At 43.0% G+C, this 21,563-nt stretch overlaps 1 protein-coding gene across 5 annotated transcripts in view; it reads right to left on the bottom strand.

Moving 5' to 3' along the window:
- Positions 1-21,563, bottom strand: part of dnmt3bb.1 (DNA (cytosine-5-)-methyltransferase 3 beta, duplicate b.1) — a 284,103-nt gene that overhangs the window by 248,556 nt on the left and 13,984 nt on the right. For all 5 annotated transcript variants that reach the window (XM_059652779.1, XM_059652780.1, XM_059652778.1 and 2 more), the window contains exon 2: positions 4,627-4,703. In XM_059652779.1, the coding sequence (XP_059508762.1) occupies positions 4,627-4,680 (54 nt within the window). In that variant the 5' untranslated portion in view covers positions 4,681-4,703. The remainder of the gene's footprint in view (positions 1-4,626; positions 4,704-21,563) is intronic.

Below are 21,563 nucleotides of genomic sequence, written 5' to 3' on the forward strand. Positions count from 1 at the left end.
CGTCCAATTCCTCTCATAAGAAAGCATAGTATTCTACAACAAACACAAGTTGCAGGAAAAGCTCAGCAGGTCTGGCAGCATCTGTGAAGAATAAAGATCAGAGTTAACGTTTCGGGTCCAGTGACCCTTCCTCAGAACTGACAGTAGCTGGGAAAACATCAGTTTATATGCAGAAAATATGGAGGGGGATGGGGTAGGGAGTAAACAATAAGACAGAACCCAAAGGGGGAGAAGAGCAGTTGGATAGACAAAGGAGTTGATAATGATCTGGCTAGGAGAGTGAATAGTTGTTGATGGGGACTGTTAGTGACTAACAATACATAGTGTGTAATGTCAGGCTATGTGATAACAAGGCTTGGTGTGTGGGGTAGGAGGCTTGGACATAGGAGAGTTTAGGCCCTAAAATTATTGAACTCAACAATCGAGTCCAGACAGCTGCAGGGTCCCCAAGTGGAAGCTGAGGTGTTGTTCTTCAAGCTAGTGTTGAGCTTCACTGGAACTGCAGCAAGACAGTGACAGAGATGTTGGCTGGGGAACAGGGTGGCGTGTTAAAGTGGCAGGCAACTGGAATCTCAGGGGGTTTTTTTGCGAGCAGAACATAGATGTTCTGCGAAGTGGTCACTAGTCTATGCTTCATTTCCCCAATGTACAGGAGACTACATTGTGAGCAGCAAATGCAGTAGCCTGGATTCTGGGAAGTGCAGTTGAAGTGCCGCTTCACTGGGACGTGTGTTTGGGCCCTTGGGTAGTGGGGAGGGAGGTGGTGAATGGGCAGGTGGTGCGCCTTCGCCAGTTGTAGGGGAACGTACTGTGGGGTTGGGAATGTGGGGGGGGGGGTTGTTGCGGGGAGGTGAAGTAATTTTGGACCAGGGTGTCCCAGGAGGGAACAATCCCTGCGGAAGGCAGATAAAAAGGAGGGCAGGGGAATGGGTGTCTGGTGGCGATATCTTGCTGGAAGTGGCAGAAATGGAGTCTGATGATCTTCTGGATGTGGATGCTGGTAGGACAGTAGGTAAGAACAAGGAGAACCCTATTGCTGTTGCAGGAGGGAATAGAAGGGGTGAAGGCAGAAGTGTGGAAGATGGATCAGACCCGGTTCAAGGCCCTGTTAACAACGGTGCAGAGGAATCCTCAGTTGATGAGGATGGAGGACATTCCGGATCCTTTGACCAAGTTGGCCTCATCTGAATATATGCGACAGAGACGGAGGAACCGAGAGAATGGGATGGAGCTTTTACACAAAGCTGGTATAATGTACAGTCCAGGTAGCTGTGGGAATCAGTGGGTTTATAGTGATTATCGGTGGCCAGGTGAAAGTGAGGGCAGGGTGGAAATTGGAAGCGAAATCAGTGAACTTGTCCAACTCCAAATGAGTGAAGGAAGTAGCAATGATATCATTGATATATTGGAAGAAGAGTTGTGGGTGGGGGCTGGAAGAGGACTGGAACAAGGAATGTTCCACGTAATCCACAAAGCGACAGGCATAACCAGGGCCCATGCTGGTACTCCAGTTCTTTCGTTTTTACATAGTATCCCATTGGCCTTTTTAATTACCTGCTGGAACAACACTAACATTTTGTGACTTGCTAATTAGAAGAACTAAATTCTTCTGCACCATAGAATTCTGCAGTTGTTCACCATTTAAGTAACATGGCTGTTTAAAAATAATTCTGCTCTCTAATGTAAACAATTTCATGTCCTCTGATCTAATATTCTACCTTCCAGATTTTGTTCACTTGCTCAATCTAGAAGTCTGAAACCTCCATATATATACACCTCACAACATACTTTCCCAACTATCTTAGCATTATATGCAAAATTGGTGAGCATGCCCTCATCCAAGTCATTGACATAAATTGGAAAAAATTGAGGACACAGCACAGACCTCTGCATGACAACATTCATCAAATCCTGTCAATCAGTAAAAGATTCATTTAAAACGTACTCTCCACCTTCTGCTATCCAACGAGTATCCAATCCACATATTATGCCTTGTTCCATGAACTCCTAAGCGCAGTAATCTTTTATGTGCCACTTTGATAAATATCTTCTAGAAATCCAAGTACAGTAAGTCAATGGGCTCTGATTATTTGTAGCACATGGTAAGAGAAAGAGGTCAAGAGGAAACAAGAAGGGAGAAGTTGAACAAGGTAAAAGGTTTGGAATAATTACAATGCAAACCAAGAATAAAACAGAATGGGAATTTGGAACTAAGTTTGAAATTGAGCCAAGTAATACAGAGACTTGGACGGTACAGTAGGAACTGTATTGAATTCAGAAATATAGTGAACATGCAACAATACAGGATTCAATTAGTTGTGCTAATGACTAGGTGCTAAGATAATGTCTACTGAATGAAAGAAATGAATGTATGCTCAAAGACTGGCATGGGAAAAGTAGGTTGTGGTTAGTGGAACACTGGCATCAGTACTGGGGAATGTGCGATCTATATAGTTGTGACTAGGATTATTGTTCTACGAAGCTACATAACCAGGAAAGTGGAGAGAACTTTAAAGCAAGGGAGGGGGTTTGAGGCCTTTAATTTTGAGAGATGTAACAATTCAAGGGGCTTAGTTGAGGCATTAAAGCAAAATACTGAGAAGTAAAATTCAGACAATGGCAGGACGTGACAGGAGCAATAAACCTAATTGTAGATCAACAATCAAAACTTGATGTTAGAAATGTAAGAAAAAGACAAAATTAAAAAAGGGTCCAAATCTGAATACATATAAAATTTGTAACAAAGTAAATCAGGGAGCATACTGAAGTAAACACATTCTGGAGAGCCATTATAGAGACAAGGCTGCAGGACAATGAGAATTAGGTTTTGATATGGGGAAATACATATCTTTCCAGAAAAAAACAGGAAGATAGATAAATGTGGAGGGATGCTACCTATTGTTATTACAACAACTATCATGTAGGGTGAAGTTTACAAGAAAAAATATTGACTGCTTCTAATAAACAGACTGCAATAATCATGGATGATTTTAATCAACACACAAACTGAAATCACATTGGCAATGTAATATGGATGAAGAATTCAGAGAGTAATTTTGAGACAGTTTCTTTGAATAGCATTTCTGAAGCCAACCAAGAGCAAGTTTTATTAAATTTGGCATTGTCTAATCTGACAGGATAAATTAAAGATTTTGGATTAAAAATGCTGATAGGCAGATGCAGTTTTACATCCAATTTCAAAGGGAGAAGACTGGTATTTTAAACTTAAATAAGGGCAACTGTGTGGGCATAAAAACTGAGTGAGCTAAAATGAATTGGAATACCATTCCAAGAAACAGATGAATAGGGATGCAATGGCAGACATTTAAGGAGATGTTTTAGAAAAATGAGAAGTATATTCATAGAATTCCTGCAGTGCAGAGAGGCCATCTGGTCCATTGATTCTATACCAACCCTCCAAACAGCATCCCACCCTTCTATCCTAAAGAAAATTCTAAGGCATGGATCCACCATTCATGGCTAATTAAAGAATTTAAGGAAAATGCATAATCGTGAGAAGGGGAACGGTAGGTCACATGATTAGACACAATAGACCTAACAGCAGAGAATGATCAAAATGTTTGGCCATTCAAATTGAAATTAGAGGATGACAGCAAGCTAGCTATAGATATAGATATAAAACAAATAGCGACAGTTCCTACAGGTATTTTTCACCTTGCTCAGCTTTTCCCTTCTTGTTTCCTCTTCACTGCTTTCTCTTACCATGTATTCAAAAACAAAAGGTAAACACGAAGAGGAAGTACGGAACAACGCGCACATCCAAAAAAAAATACTGAAAGGACATACTTTTATGGTTTAGTGGAGAAACATATCTAAAATAAACTGCAAGACACTACACTAATAGTGCAGGTGATGAATACAGAGAGCCTTCTGTTTAATATGCAACTGTCCTGTCACTGCAGCTGTCTGACTCAATTATTGTATTACATCAAACACGTCTTTACATGCAACGCTACTGTTTTCAGTGAAATGCAGTGTCACACATTTTGGCAACTGAAACCTGTACACATTCCACTTTTATGGCTAACCTAAGCAGGTCAGAACTTGCAGTGTATGTTAAATTACAATAATGATCAACTCAAATCACCATCCACTGGCATCTAAGATTAGTATTCAACATGCCTATGATCCCAGTAAACAACCTTGCAAGATTTCAAATTTGAAGCTATAGAACTGTACTCTAACTTGTTCTATGTAGGCAATACTTGCATTAAGAATGCTGTCTTGCTCAATTTGCTTTAAAATTATCATGCTTGAATTCATTTCCCCTGAAAATATTTGCAACTGTGATTCAATTTATAATGCCTCAGTTCACACAGCTAGATTATCTTCATTAGCAAAAGGGATGTCTATGCTTAAGAACGGTTCTTATCAATTTTAGCACTTACTGTCAAGCATCAATCATTCCCAAGTCAAGCACAGCTGGAAACCAGGCAGATATAGCACAGAAGGTATTTAATCTTCAAAAATCATGGATGAATTTGCTCTCACTGGCCTCCAAAAGTAACGGTTGAAATATTTAACATAAAAATGTGAATGATTTATGTTGCATACTTCAATCAAGGAAGTCACTGATAAATGCAAGATAAAATATACCGTCATTACCTGTAGCTTGCTGATGTTACCAATGGTTTCTGAGTTACAGTCGTTAGATTTCATGGTCAGCCTCTCTTATTCGTAATCTGTTTTTAAACCACAAAGATTAAATTAGTTTACGGATTTTCAACATTCTGGGCATAACATCAATAAATTTAAACCTAAAACTTTCACTCTAAGTTCAGCAACACATTCAAGACAACTGACAGCTCTGGAAACTTGAACCAGAACAAAGTATTCTGGATTTTCACTCTGGTGATGGTCGCAATAGTGATGGAGGGCAGGTTTAATGGGAACAGTGGTGGGAGACCCCAGAAAAAGTTTGCAGGCTATCAGATGTAGAGGTGGAGTGGGTGAAAGGCTGGGTTCAGTACACAAGCACTTTGAGAAAGAAACAATAAAAACAGCCCTCAACTCCTCATCCTCTCAACACTCTTCATGTCCCATCCATGCCAAACAACCCCAGTCCATGCCCCAGTTGATCACAGTACATTTTTATTCCAAGGTTTCCTCTTGAGATTTCCTTAAGGGCTACCTTTTTGATTTACAAGAATCACTTTTTAATTTTCAGGGGCTCCTTGATCATTCCTGTCAGATCATTTATTCAGGCGATGGAGCCACATTGTAATAATACCTTTTTACTGTGCTGATTCACACAGAAATAGAACGGGACGAATTCATCAACATCATCAATAGTTAAAAGATCATAAGATGACAAATCAGAAGGCAGCCATTTGGCTCCTCAAGTCTGCACTGCCATTAAATGAGATCATAGCTGATTTGATAATCCTCAATTCTGCTTTCCGGCCTTTCGCCCAGTACCCTCACTTCCTTCCTGACTAAAAATTTGTCTATCTCAAACTTGATTGTATTTAACAATCCAGCCTCGACAACCCTCTGTGATAAAGAATTTCACAGATTCACTAGCCTCAAAAAAATCCTCAGCTGTGTCTTAAATGGGCAACCACTTACTCTGAGAATATGCTGTCTCATCCTAGAATCTCCCAAAAGGGAACAATAATCTCTCTGCATCGACCCTGTCAAGCCTCTCGAGAATCTTATGTTTCAATATTGTCCTTTCTTATTCTTCTGGACTCCATTTTGTATAAGCCCAAAATACTCAACTTCTATCCATAAGGAAACCCTTCCACACCAAGAACCAATTTAATGGACTTTCTCTGGACTATTTGCAATGTCACCATATCCTTAATTAGATAAGGGGGCCAAAATGCAATCCTCAACTAAAATCAACGCCACATTACACAAGGAAAGAATTTATTTATAAAGAATTCTTCATATTTCAATTAGCACAAGACGTTTTTATGATAAGTTGACACACCTCTACATAGAAAATGCCATCATCTTAAAACATAGCTCATAAACAAAGGGTCAAATTCTTAGAACTCCCTACCTTACAGTTCAACTATAAAATCTTCTCATCACAGGTTGTGGTGTTTCAAGATAACACTTGTTTGTTATTTTATATAAAACAATTTGGATGAAAATAAAGGAAGCATGGTTAGTAAGTTTGCAGAGGACTCCAAAATTGGTGGGATAGTAAACAGTGAGTAAGGTTATCTAAGATTATAAAGGGATATTGATCAAATCGGGCCTATGGACTGAACACTGGCAGATGGAGTTCAGCTAAACGCTAGATGTTGCATTTTCATTACACAAAAAATGGAGAGTGGATTACAACAAACAGGCCTAGGGTTTCAGGTACATAGTTCTGTGAAAGTTACATCACAGGTAGACAGGGTGATAAAAGGTGGTGTTCGGAATGCATGCCTTCATTGTTCATTCCATTGAGTTTAGGAATTGGGACATGATGTTACAGTTGTATAGGTTGCTGGTGTGGCCATTTTTTGACTGCATTGGTACAGGAAGGATATTATTTAATGAAATAGGGTGCAGAAAAGATGTACAAGAATGTTACTGGGACTGAAGGGCTTGAGTTATAAGGACAGGCTGGATAAGCTGGTACATTTTTTCCCCACTGGAGATAGGAGGTTGAGTAGGTGCAGTTACAGGGGTTTATAAAATCTCAGGGAGCACAAATAGGGTGAATAGCAAAAAGGTCTTCTCCCTAGGGTTAGGGAAGTTCAAAACTAGAGGGTGTAATTTAAGGTGAGAGGAGAAAAATTTTAAAAAGGGACCCGAGGGGCATTTTTTTCCACAAAGAGGCTGGTTCATATCTGGAATGAGCTGATGGAGGAAATGGTAGATGCAGGAACAGTTACAACATTTAACAGAATTTGGATAGTACTTAAATTAGAAAAGGTTTAAAAGGGAATGGACCAATTGCAAGTAAGTGGAACTAATTTAGTTTGGAAACCTTGATCAGCATAGACGAGTTAGATGAGAGGATCTAGTTCAATGCTATTATGACTGTTTGACTCTATTAGCAGGTTAAATTCAACAAAGGATATTAAATAACTGTCAGCCTAGCTGTCAACGCCAATATTTCCAGAAGTTTTTTTTTAAAACACGAAGACCTTCATTTCGATTTAGGAAAACATATATTCTGCCTTATCTCAACCGTATGCCCTCAAATAATATCAAGGATGTTGCCTCAGTTCATACACAAAAATTTTAATAGTCATCCATGAAAGTGAGCTTTTGTCATCAACCATAAATAAAGAAAAAACTTGCAATAAAACAATGGCTTCCCCATCCTCTGGATGTCAAGAAGGGATTCACAGCTCAAAGTATTTTGTTTTAAAAGTGTGGTCACTGTTGTAAAAGAGCCAATGACAGCCAGTTCAAGCAAAGCAAAATCCCACGAACAGAAGCAGGCAGGTGGGACTAGTTTTGTTGGAATTATTTTTGGCATTGACTGGTTGGACTGAAGGATGACTCTACTACAGTAGGCTAAATATTCAGATAAGCTGTTTTAGTGATGATAAAACAGAGGATTTCCTTTGATCTTATTTAAATTGTGCCACATAATCCTCTGCCATCAGCTTGAGCAAATAAACAGGATCTTGGTTTAAGGTGTTATTTTGAAAACGCCATTTCCGAAAGGACAGAAATGTCTCAGCATTACACAGAAGAGTCAGGTTGCATGATGTATTCAAGTCTCTGAAATGTGACTTCAATTCATGATATTCAGATTCATTGGGTTGTGTTTTCTATCCATGGTAGTGAGCTGATGCATGGATTGTTTCTAAGTCCCATCCTAGCGCTACATCAGTGACCGACATTGGTGAGATAGGGCAGATACCAGTTTGACAGCCTTTTAGTGGTACCAGCTGCAGCTTGAATGTGTGACCTGGCTCAAAAGGAGTGGTTTTGAAGTCAAATAATTGCCCTGATTAAGACTGCCATTAGTTTGTGCATTACAGCAGACAGGAGGGCAGAAAGTCGGTAGCCTCAGAGTCCAAATAAGTGCTCAAGTGCTCACTCATCAGGTACTTAATGACAACTTGTGCCATGACATGAACACATCAGTCTCACCTATCCTCTCTCTTTCTCCCACCAAGACAACAGGTAAGCGAAAAACAATAAATAACAGCTCCCCTATAAGGTTCCACCAGCTATCGGACTATCAGGCCCTGTCTTGTTCTGTCCCCTCCAACCTGATAGCATGCTCTTCAACACCTTTAACTGCCAGTTAAAAATCGAAAGAACTAGGGATGCTGTAAATCAGAAACAAACGCAGAAATTGCTGGAAAAGCTCAGCAAGTCTGGCAGCATCTGAGGAGAAAAATTAGAGCGAACATTTTGGGTCGAGTAACCCATCCTCAGAACTGACGGCAAGTCGGAAAATGTCAGTTAATATACAGAAGATTGGGCAGGGGGAGGGGCTAAGGAGTAAAGAATGGATGGAATAGAGCCCAAAGAGAGAGAAGAACTGTTGGATAGACAAAGGGAGTGGATAACGATTTGGCTAGGAGGGTGAATAGTTATTCATGGGGACTGTAAATAGCTAACAATGGGTTGTGTGTAATTGCATATGATCACAAGGCCTGGTGTATGGGAGTTGGGTAAGGCATGGGAGACCTGAAGCCCTAAAGCTGTTAACCCAATACTGAGTCCTGAAGGATGCAGGTCCCCAAGCGGAAAATGAGATAGTGTCCATCCAGATTGCACCGAGCTACCCTGGAACACTGCAGCAAGCTTCAGATAGAGATGCTGAATAGGAAACAGGATGGTACTTTAAAGTAGAAGGCAACTGGAAGCTCAAGGTCTTTTTTGCAGACAGAGTGTAGGTGTTCTACGAAATGATCACCTAACGTGCACTTCATTTCCCCAAAGTAGAGGACACTACATTGTGAGCAACAAATGTGGTAAATTAGATTGTGAAGTCCAGATACAGCACTGCTGCATCTGGAAGGTGTGTGTGGGCCCTTGGATACTGAGGAGAGAGGAAATAAACAGACAGGTGTCACACCTTCTGCATTTGCACTGTGTGTGTGATGAGGGGGTTTTTGGGAGTGAAGGAAGAGTGGACCAGGGGATGTCACAGAGAGAACATTCCCTGTGGAAGGCTGTCAAGTGAGAGTAGAGAAATGTGTGTCTGGTGGTGGCATCTCGCTGGAGATGGCAGAAATAACATTTAATGATCCTCTGGATGCGGATACTGGTGGGTGAGGAGAAGGGGAACCCTATTGCTGTTGCAAGAGGAGGGGGGCTGTGAGGGCCTAAGTGCAGGAGATGGGTTGGACATGACGGAGGGCCCTGCCAACCATGGTGCTAGGAATCCTTTGTTGAGGAAGAAAGTAGTCATCTCGGAGGCTCCTTCGTCAAAGTTGGCATCATCCGAACAGATGTGACAGAGACAGAGACAGAGACAGAGACAGAGGAACTGGAAGAACAGAACAGTCTTTAAAAGGAAGCAGGGTGTGAGAGCGTATAGTCAAAAGGTAATCACAGCAGTGGGTTTATGATAGATACCGATGGCCAGCCTATCCCCAGAAATGGAAACAGAGATGTCGAGGAAGGGAAGGGAGGAGTCAGAGATGGACCAAGTGAAAGTGAAGCCAGGGTGGAAACTGGTAGCGAAAAAAAAAAAAAAAAAAAACGATAAACTCTACAATTCTTGTCGAGCAAGAGAAGCAGCAATGATATCATCAATGTACCAGAAAAAGAGTTGTGGGTAGGAGCTGGAACAGGACTGTTCCATGTACCCCACCAAGAGACAGGCATAACTGGAGTCCATGCGGATATCCATGGCCACCCCTCTGACCTGAAGAAAATAAAGGGAGGTAAAAAAGTAGTTGTTCAGGGTGAGGACAAGCTCAGCCAAACTGTGGAGGCTGGTGGTGGATGGGGATGGTTGAGGTCTTTGCTCCAGGAAGAAGTGGAGAGTGCCGAGACCAACCCAGTAGGAAATAGAAATGTAAAGGGATTGCATGCCCACGGTAAACTGGAGGTGGCTGGAGCGCACAAACTGGAAATTCCGAAACTGGCATAGATCATCAGAGGAATTGCGGCTGTAAATGGGCAAGTAGTGAACAGGTAGTCTCCAAGAGAGAAAAGACCGAGTCAAGGTAGGACAAGAGAAATTCTGTGGAGCAGGGAGAGGCAGAAAAGTGGGCCTGCCAGGGCAGTCCTGTTTCTGGGTTTTGGGACGGAGGTAGAAGCAAGCTGGGCATTGCTGGGGGAAGCTATCAGCTTCTAGTGGTGGTAGGGGTGGTGGTGGTGGGGATCAACAGATGAAAATGGCAACCATATTTGACACAATGGCCTGATATTCCATCATCACGTCACGGTCCACGGGAAAATAGGAGAAAGTATCTGAGAACCAAAAGAACCACGGATGCTATAAATCAGGAACAGAAACGAAGAAGTTGCTGGAAAAACTCAGCAGGTCTGGCAGCATGTGTGGAGGGGGAAAAAAAAAAAAAGAGTTAACGTTTTGGGTCCGGTGACCCTTCCTCAGAACTGTATCTGAGACTGTATCTGAGTACCAGAAAGTATCTGAAACCGGACACTCAGCCTCTGCAATACGGAGGTCAGTACACCAGACTACAATAGTACTACCTTTAGTCGGCAGGCTTAATTACAAACTCAGGGTTGGAACTGAGTGCAGTCAGTTCACAGGAAGATAGGTTGGAATGGTTAAGATGGAACAGAGAAGTTGAAATGACCAATGTCACATCAACAGTGCTCAATGATCAGGTCAAATGCAGGTAAAAGGCCAGAGGGGACAGATCCAAGTGGAGGGAGTATTGGAGGTAGGCGAAGGGGTCTGTAAGACAGGGAGAGGACTCCTGTCTAAAGGAATGGGCACCAAGGCAAAGGCGATGGAAGAAGAGTTCAATGTCATCTTTTTAAGTCATTGGCATCTTAACAATACAGATGTTAGCAGCAATGTTACATTTGAAAGCATCAACAGCACAGTGCAATTTTACTTTGAAAAGTATTTGAAGCCTCAGAATTTTCACTTTGCATGTTTTGCAAATGGACAAACAGCTGATTGCAAATTAAATGTACCTCGAGTTTGCAAACACATGCTTCAGGTATTTACCCCTGCAATGTCCTGGCATCACCACTTTTGCCCATCAAACTGACACTGACTTCGCCCACCCTGGGTATTGTCCCAGTCATTTTCCAGTTGCAATTAGTATTGAGAAAATACTGATGGCAGGGTTTGCAGCTCATGGGTGGCCACCATGAGCACTGGGCCCTGCCCTATCACCTGGTAACGCCCCTAAAAGTTTCCATGTCAACTTTTACCTCACACTGCCCCGATAACCCACTTCCACCCAGTTTCTAAAATGAGGCGGCCCACCACATTGAACCTCAACCCCAACTATCCTCCCTGACCCCAGAAAAATCCTGGCATTGTACTTTAAATGATGCCTACTTTGACCCTCTAAGCTTTCTCTGGAGGCCTGTGTGTAGTTACTGTCACTAATCCTCCTGTAATCCCCTCCAAACTATAGGCAACAATGCTCTTCAATCTGTACCACCTACCACCAAAAACCCTGAATTTTCCCATTCACCATCCCTGTCCTCACCTATAAACATAGGACTGCTCTCCCTTCTCCCACTAGTTTCATTCTCCTCCATCCCCTTTGGCAGTGATCCCCCACTCTACCTACAGGCCCCCCCTTTGCACTGCCCTCAGTGATCAACTGATGGACTCATGAGACTGTATTTGCTACAGACTCTGACCAACAACTGATGATACACAACTCTGCTGAGTTCTTGTGATGGCACAATAGGACTGATCATTGCCCACTCTGCAGACTGTAGCTAGACCCATGGCCAGGCTGCGACCAGCCCGAGTGAACAACTGTTGCCATGTTCATGGACTGTGTGCGAACTGAGCCTGTGACCTTTCTTTAAAATCTTTTCATGGGATGTGGACACTGCTGGCTCGGCCCACATTTATTGCCCATCTCTAAATCACTCATTGGTCAATTAAAAGTCAACCATATTGTTAAGGGATTGGCAGGTAGGCCAGATCAAATAAGGACTTATGCTACCAGGACCCCGTACCCAACGGCAACACCATTTCAACCTGACAGATGACTACCACCCCCACATACTTTCCAATACACAGGGTGTTTGTTGCGCAGGCAGCTGGCGTATACTGTAGTATTATATCAAGGTCCTAGTGCGCTGTGCAGCAAGACATCTCCACCGCAAGATAGAAATGGACAAACAAACCAGTCTGTTAACGTGTGTCTATGCAAAAAAAGCACATCAATATGATACTTCTGATAACTTATAAGCTCTGGCTAAGGGACCAGCATGCCAACAGGCAAGACAAAGCAAGTATGCAGATAGGGGGAGGCAACAGCCTAGTGGTAGTATCCTAGTGGACTGTTAATTCAGAGACCCAGAAAACATTCTGGGGACCGGGGTTTGAATCCCACCATGGCAGTTGGTAGAATCTGAATTCAATAAATATCTGGAATTCAGAGTCAAATGATGACCGGTGAATCTATTGTCAAAAAACCCATCCGGTTCACTAGTTTCCTTCCCTACAGGATATTACCATCCTTACCTGGTCTGGCCTACACGTGACCCGAGACCCACAACACTGTGGTTGACTCCTAAACTGTCCTCTAGGCAATTACGGATGGGCAATAAATGCTGCCTCACCTGCAATGCCTTCATCCTGTGAATGAATAAAGAGGTGGTAAGTAAACACCTCTGGGTTGGTCCTGGTTCAATCTAGGCACCTGCTCCTATGCACTACGTCTTCATAGCAGCGTTTCAATGCTGATTGCTGGCACGTAATGCATTGCAGATCTGTACTTCCTAAGTGGATCGGAGAGGTGCCATGAGGATTTTGAGGTGCTAACAAATGTCAGATGCCAACAAATTAGTCCACGGATCATGCACCAAGATCCTGTTTGGTGCTGAGCAACATGGAGCCCACCTGATAGCCAGCAGAAAGGTTAAGTCACCAGGTCCCCACTTCTTTGTCAAGAATTTTCAGTGTTTAGCTAACTCATCTTATTTGGCAAGATAAGAAGCTGAATATTAAATGGAGGTGAGTTGTGGTATTTAATAAGTCATGATTTCTCTTCATTAGGATCTCACCACTACCTAGTGAAATACCTGCCCTGCCACTCAGCAAATGCATAAAAGATGCAGTAAATTACTTCCAACATTGAGAAAGGCCATGCCACGCTTCTGCCACAAACCTCACCACAGTTTGTGGCTCTGACACATAAGATTCCACCCAGAGTCTTACACAGCAAAAGTGTATACCACATAATCTAACTTAATCTTTAGTAACTGAAAAAAAATACTTACATGGAACTTTTTTAGTTATACACCAATGTCCATTTTTCAATTATAGCCCAAGAAACCCAAAAAGTAGTCTCCTTTACTTGGTGACAGGGAGGAGAAATGTTCCTCACAGAGGGGTTTGTGGAGTTCTGTTCCACACAGTGCAGTGGATGCACAATGCACAAAATGTTTACTGCTGAGTCAAATAAATTCTTGATTTGACAATTGGTGTCAAAGGGTGACAAGACAGGCAAAGAGAGTTGAGAACACAAGTAGATCAGGCATGATCTTATCAAATGGTAGTGCACACTTCGAGGTCCAATGGTCTACTTCTTACTAATTTGCACATTCCCATGAAGATAATTCTGATGAGGATTCACCAGATTTGAAACATTAACTCTGCTTTCTCCCCACTGATGTTGCCGTACCTGCTGTGTTCTGCCACTAATTTCTGTATTTGTTTCAGATCACCAGCATCTGCTGTTCTTTATTTTATCCTCATGAAGACACCTGCCCTTCTTCAAGGACTATAAAATCTAAACTTATGGTGTTTTATAACATGGTACCAAGGCAGAAGTTATAACCTCAGAAATAAAGGTTTCAGAGCTACAGCAGTATCACCATTAATTTCTGTCAGAGAACTGTAAATGCAAATTACTGTCCAGTGCAAAGGATACCAAATATATATCAACTTATTTCAATGTTCAAATTCACTACATAGCCAAAAGCTGTTATAGCCGACACAAAGTGGTTGTCTACTCCTTCATATTATCCTAAACCATTTCAACCAACCATCTACATCAATTAATTCTTCCACATGAGAAAACAAAATAAACATTTTGTAAGAAAATTGCAAGAGTTACTCATTGGAATTGGCTCTGTTCGCCCCAGCAATATCACAAATCACATGCCAAATGCTTTTTAAAAAAAATTCATTCACGGAATAAGGGCATTGCTGGCTCGGCAGCACTTATTGTCCATTGCTAATTGCCCACACAGCAGCTCAAATTCAACCACATTGTTGTGGGTCTGGAATCACTTGTGGGCCAGAACATATAAGGATGGTAGCTTCCTTCCCTAAAGGACGGTCGTGAGCCAGATGGATTTTGTTGACAAACAACAGATTCACAGTCACCATTAGATTCTTAATTCCAGATATTTATTGAATCCTAATACCATCATCTGCAGTGGCCAGATTCAAAATTCAGTTCCCAAACACCTAGGTTCTGGATTAACAGTTCAGTGATAATACCACTAAGCGTCGCCTCCCTTGTATCATGTCATGACTTGTGATGAAAGGCCTTCCAGCTGCAGGGCTAAACTAGACATAGAATCAAGCCATTTTCCCCCGTTGTTATCAATTTAGGATATCCAGTGAAATTGCAAAACCTCAAACTAAGTCTAACCTTTACCCAGTTCCAGTTATAGACTCAGAACTATACAGCATGGAAACAGGCCTTTCAGTCCAACTTCTCCATGCAGACTATATATCCTAAATTAATCCAGTCCCACTTGCCAGCATTTGGGCTATGTCCCTCTAAATCCATCCAGATGCCTTTTAAACGTTGCAATTGTACCAGCCTCCATCACTTCCTCTGGCAACTCATTCCATACACCTACTACCCTCTGCGTGAAAGGCTGCCCCTTTAGGTCCCACTCAAATCTTTCCACCTCACTTTATACCGATGCCCTCTAGTTTTGGACTCCCCCAGTCTCGGAAAAAGAGCTTGGCTACTCACCTTACCTATGCCCCTCATGATTTTAAAAACTTCAATAAGGTCACCCCTCAGTCTCTGTCACAACCTCTGGGAAAACAGCGCCAGTATATTCAGCCTATTTCTATAGCTCAAACTCACCAACTGTGGCAACTTGCTCGCAAATCGTTGCTGAACCCTTTCAAGTTTCACAAAATCCTTCATATAGCAGGGACAGCAGAATTGCACACAGAATTCCAAAAGTAGCCTACCCAATGTCCTGTACAGCTGCAAAACGTCCTCCCAACTCCTTTATTCAATGCACTGGCCAATGCAAGCAAGCATACCAAACTCCTTCTTCACTATCCTGTCTACCTGCGACTCCACCTTCAAGGAACTATGAACCAAGGTCTCTCCAAGGTCTTGGAATCTCCAGCATCTGCAGTTCCCATTATCTCTCTCCAAGGTCTTTTTGTTCCATAACACTTCCCAGGGCCTTACCATTAAGTATATAAGTCCTGGCCTGATTTGCATTTCCAAAATCATATTTATCTAAATTAGACTGCATCTGCCAATCCTTGGGCCATTGGCCCATCTGATCAAAGTTTCATTGTACTCAGATAACCTTCTTCGCTGCCTACTGCATCTCCACTTTTGATGCCATCTGCAAACTTACTAACTATAATTCCTGTGTTTACATCCAAATCATTGATATAAAATGACAGAAAGCAGTGGACCCAGCACTGATCCTTGTCGCACACTGATGGTCACAGGCCTCCATTCTGAAAAGCAACCCTGCACCACCACCCTGTGTCTTCTACCTTTGAGCCAGTCTACATTCAAATGGCTACTTCTCTCTCTCTATTCTGTGTGATCTAACCTTGCTAACCAGTCTACTATGAAGAATCTTGTCTAATACCTTACTGAAGTCCATACAGATCACGTCCACTGCTCTGCACGCTCAATTTTCTCTGTCACTTCTTCAAAAATTTCAACCAAGTCGGTGAGATACAATTTCGCTCGCACGAAGCTATGCTGATTATCCCTAATCAGTCCTTGCATTTCCAAATACAAGTAATTCTGTCCCTCAGGATTCCCGCCAACAAGTTGCTCACCATGATTTCAGGCTCACTGATCTATAGTTCCCTGGCTTTTCCTTACCACTGCTCTTAAATAGTGGCACCATGTTTGCCAACCTCCAGTCTTCCGGCACCTCACCTGTGGCTATGATGATGCAAGTATTTCAGCAAGGGGCCCAGAAATCACTTCCCTTGCTTCCCACAGAGCTCTAGGGTACATAGGATTAGGTCCCAGGGATTTTTCCACCTTTACGTATTTTAAGAACATCCACTACCTCCTCCTCTGGAAAATGGACATTTTTCAAGATTAGATTAGATTCCCTACAGTGTGGAAACAGGCCCTTTGGCCCAACAAGCCCACACTGCCCCTTGGAGCATCACCACCCAGGCACATCCCCCTATTACTCACACACCCCTGAACATATGGACAATTTAGCATAGCCGATCCACCTAGTCTGCACATCTTTGCACGGTGGGAGGAAACCAGAGCACCCAGAAGAAACCCATGCAGACACAGGGAGAATGTGCAAACACCGCACAGACAGTTACCTGAGGCTGGAATTAAACCCGGGTCCCTGGCACTGTGAGGCTGCAGTGCTAACACTGAGCCACTGTACCACCCTTCTGGGGAAAAAAAATTGCTGAAGAAAGTCTCACAGATATTTTGGATGGATGTAACAAATGAATGTAATCTTAAAAAGCTTGTGTTATAAACTCTACATTCATCATTATTATTTTGTTTGCTTCTTCCTCTGCATATCTCTCTTGTCAGCTGATCTCAGAATGTCTAGCATCCTCAACTATCTCGCTATTTACTTCCCCACGTTCCGAATCCTTCACTACAGTAAACACTGGTGTAAAATACTCGTTTAGTGTCTCTCCATCTCCTGTGCTTCCACACATAAACGGCCTTGCTGATCTTTAAGCGGCCATATTCTCTCCGTGGTTACTCTTTTGTCCTTAATGTATTTGTAGAACCTGCCACTTCAACATACCACTGATCCCTGGCCAACATCTGTGTCTCAGGCTTGCTGCAGTGCTTCAGTGGAGCTCAGCACAAGCTGGAAGAACAGCAGAGATAATGGGAACTGCAGATACTGAAGAATCCAAGATAATAAAATGTGAGGCTGGATGAACACAGCAGGCCAAGCAGCATCTCAGGAGCACAAGAGCTGACGTTTCGGGCCTAGACCCATCAGAGAGGGGGATTGGGTGAGGGTTCTGGAATAAATAGGGAGAGAGGGGGAGGCGCACCGAAGATGGAGAGAAAAGAAGATAGGTGGAGAGAGTATAGGTGGGGAGGTAGGGAGGGAATAGGTCAGTCCAGGGAAGACAGACAGGTCAAGGAGGTGGGAGGAGGTTAGTAGGTAGATGGGGGTGCGGCTTGGGGTGGGAGGAAGGGATGGGTGAGAGGAAGAACCGGTTCGGGAGGCAGAGACAGGTTGGACTGGGATGCAGTGGGTGGAGGGGAAGAGCTGGGCTGGTTGTGTGGTGCAGTGGGGGGAGGGGACGAACTGGGCTGGTTTAGGGATGCAGTAGGGGAAGGGGAGATTTTGAAGCTGGTGAAGTCCACATTGATACCATTAGGCTGCAGGGTTCCCAAGCGGAATATGAATTGCTGTTCCTGCAACCTTCGGGTGGCATCATTGTGGCAGTGCAGGAGGCCCATGATGGACATGTCATCTAAAGAATGGGAGGGGGAGTGGAAATGGTTTGCGACTGGGAGGTGCAGTTGTTTGTTGCGAACTGAGCGCAGGTGTTCTGCAAAGCGGTCTCCAAGCCTCCGCTTGGTTTCCCCAATGTAGAGGAAGCCACACCGGGTACAGTGGATGCAGTATACCACATTGGCAGACGTGCAAGTGAACCTCTGCTTAATGTGGAATGTCATCTTGGGTCCTGGGATAGGGGTGAGGGAGGAGGTGTGGGGGCAAGTGTAGCATTTCCTGCAGTTGCAGGGGAAGGTGCCGGGTGTGGTGGGGTTGGAGGACAGTGTGGAGCGAACAAGGGAGTCACCGAGAGAGTGGTCTCTCCGGAAAGCAGACAGGGGTGGGGATGGAAAAATGTCTTGGGTGGTGGGGTCGGATTGTAGATGGCGGAAGTGTCGGAGGATGATGCGTTGTATCTGGAGGTTGGTGGGGTGGTGTGAGAGAACGAGGGGGATCCTCTTTGGGCGGTTGTGGCGGGGGCGGGGTGTGAGGGATGTGTTGCGGGAAATACGGGAGACGCGGTCAAGGGCGTTCTTGATCACTGTGGGGAGAAGTTGCGGTCCTTGAAGAACTTGGACATCTGGGATGTGCGGGAGTGGAATGTCTTATCGTGGGAGCAGATGCGGCAGAGGCGGAGGAATTGGGAATAGGGGATGGAATTTTTGCAGGAGGGTGGGTGGGAGGAGGTGTATTCTAGGTAGCTGTGGGAGTCGGTGGGCTTGAAATGGACATCAGTTACAAGCTGGTTGCCTGAGATGGAGACTGAGAGGTCCAGGAAGGTGAGGGATGTGCTGGAGATGGCCCAGGTGAACTGAAGGTTGGGGTGGAAGGTGTTGGTGAAGTGGATGAACTGTTCGAGCTCCTCTGGGGAGCAAGAGGCAGCGCCAATACAGTCATCAATGTACCGGAGGAAGAGGTGGGGTTTGGGGCCTGCGTAGGTGCGGAAGAGGGACTGTTCCACGTAACCTACAAAGAGGCAGGCATAGCTTGGGCCCATGGCCACCCCCTTAGTCTGTAGGAAGTGGGAGGAGGAAGAACCGCACTTCATTTTCCACTTAGGAACGCTGCAGCCCTCTGGATTGAATATCGAGTTCAACAATTTTAGGGTCTGAGGCACCTTCTCCCAATATCCCTACCCCAATTGCCACATACCAGTCCTTGTCATCACATGGGCTGCTACCACACACAACCCATTTTTAGCTACTAATAGTCCCCACTAGCATCTAATCAATCATTCTCCCAAACTGATGTTTACCACACCTTTGTCTATCTGTATTTCTCTTACTTTGGGTTCTATCGCCAATAATCGCTTACACTCACCTGTCCGTCTCGTCCCATCATCTGCATAAATACTAACCTTTTCCTAGCTCTCTTCAGTTCTGAACAAAGGGTCACTGCATCCAAAATGTTACATCTGACTTCTGCTCATAGATGCTGCCTGACCTGCTCAGTTTTTTCTAACAATTTGTTTGTTTTTTCTATTTCAAGCAACTGCAGTTCTTTGTTTTTTTTTCCCCTCAAACTGAGTCTGTTGCTGCACGGGAAGGAAATGAGATGGTAATGCAGCACTTGACATGGGCTTCACCTGGATGTAAAAAGTGCAATAGCGCCTTTGGTGATCTGCGACAGAATTGTAAACTGCATTGAAAGTTTGCTGTCTTTCCACTGGGAACACTACACCGAGGGCCCATCCGTATATTAATGCACAATAAACCATCTATCAGCCTCTAGGATTCATTTTGACTACTGGGTGACCAAAATCAGCCACAAATTCAAACAGCAAAGTTGTTGCCATCAGCTTAAGGACCTGCTTCAGATAAATATGGTAGTCCAGTTGAAGAAAATCAGATTAGTGATTCTGTTTCTGCATCACTAGACCGAGTCCTCAAAAGACAGGCAACAACCAGGTGGAGGTCGGCAAGATGGTGTAATTACAAAGGCTGAAGGTCCCAGGGTAGCACTGAACTTGATTAATGTTTTGAGAAACCTGGGGAATACTCCAAGGCCCACAAAAATAACTAAACCACTTGCCTTTAACTGGCTGACTTAGGTACAGTAGGTCGGTGATCATTGAAGTTCAACTTAAATAACAGAATCCCAGTTTTCAATGTTAAAAGAGGATAATCATGAAAACCACTTTGAACACTCCGCAGTGGGTTCCTTACAAAACATGTCTTAATGGGGTGGTAAGGCTACCAACCTCATTTTGATGCAGGACTTGAAAGTAAGCCTTCTGCATCATTTACCTTAGAAGTAACACTTAAGGAAGGAAGAAATTGTTCAATGATTAAAAAGGTCCCTTTTGACTGATATGCTGTACTTTGCAACTTGTTCCTTGTCCACTTTCTTCCTTCTTCCCTACTTACAAGAGTGTCTGACCTTTGCATGCTGCAGAGTGGTGTACAATAGAAGCTCAACATTTAAAATTATTCCCCATCAGCATGAATTTTAAAGTATTGAGAGAAAGAAGTTTTGGTACTCAGATTCAAGATTCATTTCTCACTGAAGCAGCAATGCTAGGTTCAGTTCTTTTCATTAAGGCTTACACAATTCAAACAAGCTGAACCAACCAGTAACAAAATCCATAAACCTAAAAGGAACTGCCTTTAGTTCTGGATCCTTAGGACTCAGGAGTGATTGTTTGAAAACCGTTGTGATATGGCACTTTCTTCATTTTATTTTCTTTTTTAATTCCTTTTGTTCATTTTACTTCCATGTTTTACTGTGGGTATGTTCCGCTCCAATTAAGAATGGCTTCAATCCTGATGCTTCCTTACAGTTTTGTACTCCTGAAATTCAGCACCTTCTATTTGTTTCTAGCTCCCGCTCCTCTAGAATTGTGGTTTCCAATGGATTTTTCCCTTTGTCACTACATGATACTTGGCCAATCCCACTGGGTTTGCCTCTCACTAGGATTTTGCACTTAGATTAGGTAAGCTGCCAGCCAGTCAGCCAGCCAGTTTTTGGTCCTAAGGTAATTTGTTATCATAACACAGGCATCTGTATTATTGAATGTAGAAAAGTTCTGGCACAAACAAAAATTAATTTAAAGACAGACCAAATCAGAATGCAAGAGCTCAACTTTGATTGAATGTTAACATTGCAGAAGTGATGGGAAAACTAGTGCATTAACAGTCGTACAGAAATAATGAGAATATGAAAGTCATGGTCACTGAATTCAGCATCAAGAATATAAGGAGGTAACAAACATGGTCCTTTGAGAGCAGCAAAATGGAAAAACAGTTTTTAAGATGCAGGTAATTTTTTTAAAATTTATGAAAGACATGCGCATTGAGGTGAATGGCCCATAATCAAAAGTAAGACAGTGCATAAATAAACATTACATTTAAAATATTATAATTATGTGACATGGGCCAAGCTGTCAACCTATTACTATAATCAAGTTGGAATCAGAAAACAACCACAAAACAACAGACCAGTGAAATCATGAACCTATCATTTTATTTAATCACGGCCTTCAAATTAAGTTGTGCAACAGGTTTAACATTTTACCGTTAAACTGATCTACTTGTTATTTTAACAGAGGCAGAATCTATTTGGAATGGCTTAAAGTAGGAGAAAGATAACATTTTGACTCTTACCCCTTAGTAGAATGGTAGGACCTGTAATAGATCGGAAACCCAATTTCCAGTAGGGCAGCATTTCCTGTGGTTCTTTACCTGAACCAAAGCATTAGCATCTTACTTCTTGGTTTCCTGACCAACCAGCAAGATAGATGGGATGATATTTCTAGTTAAAAGAACCCCATGGAC

The sequence above is a fragment of the Stegostoma tigrinum genome, chromosome 19 (assembly GCF_030684315.1).
Source record: "Stegostoma tigrinum isolate sSteTig4 chromosome 19, sSteTig4.hap1, whole genome shotgun sequence".
Lineage (NCBI taxonomy): Eukaryota > Metazoa > Chordata > Chondrichthyes > Orectolobiformes > Stegostomatidae > Stegostoma > Stegostoma tigrinum.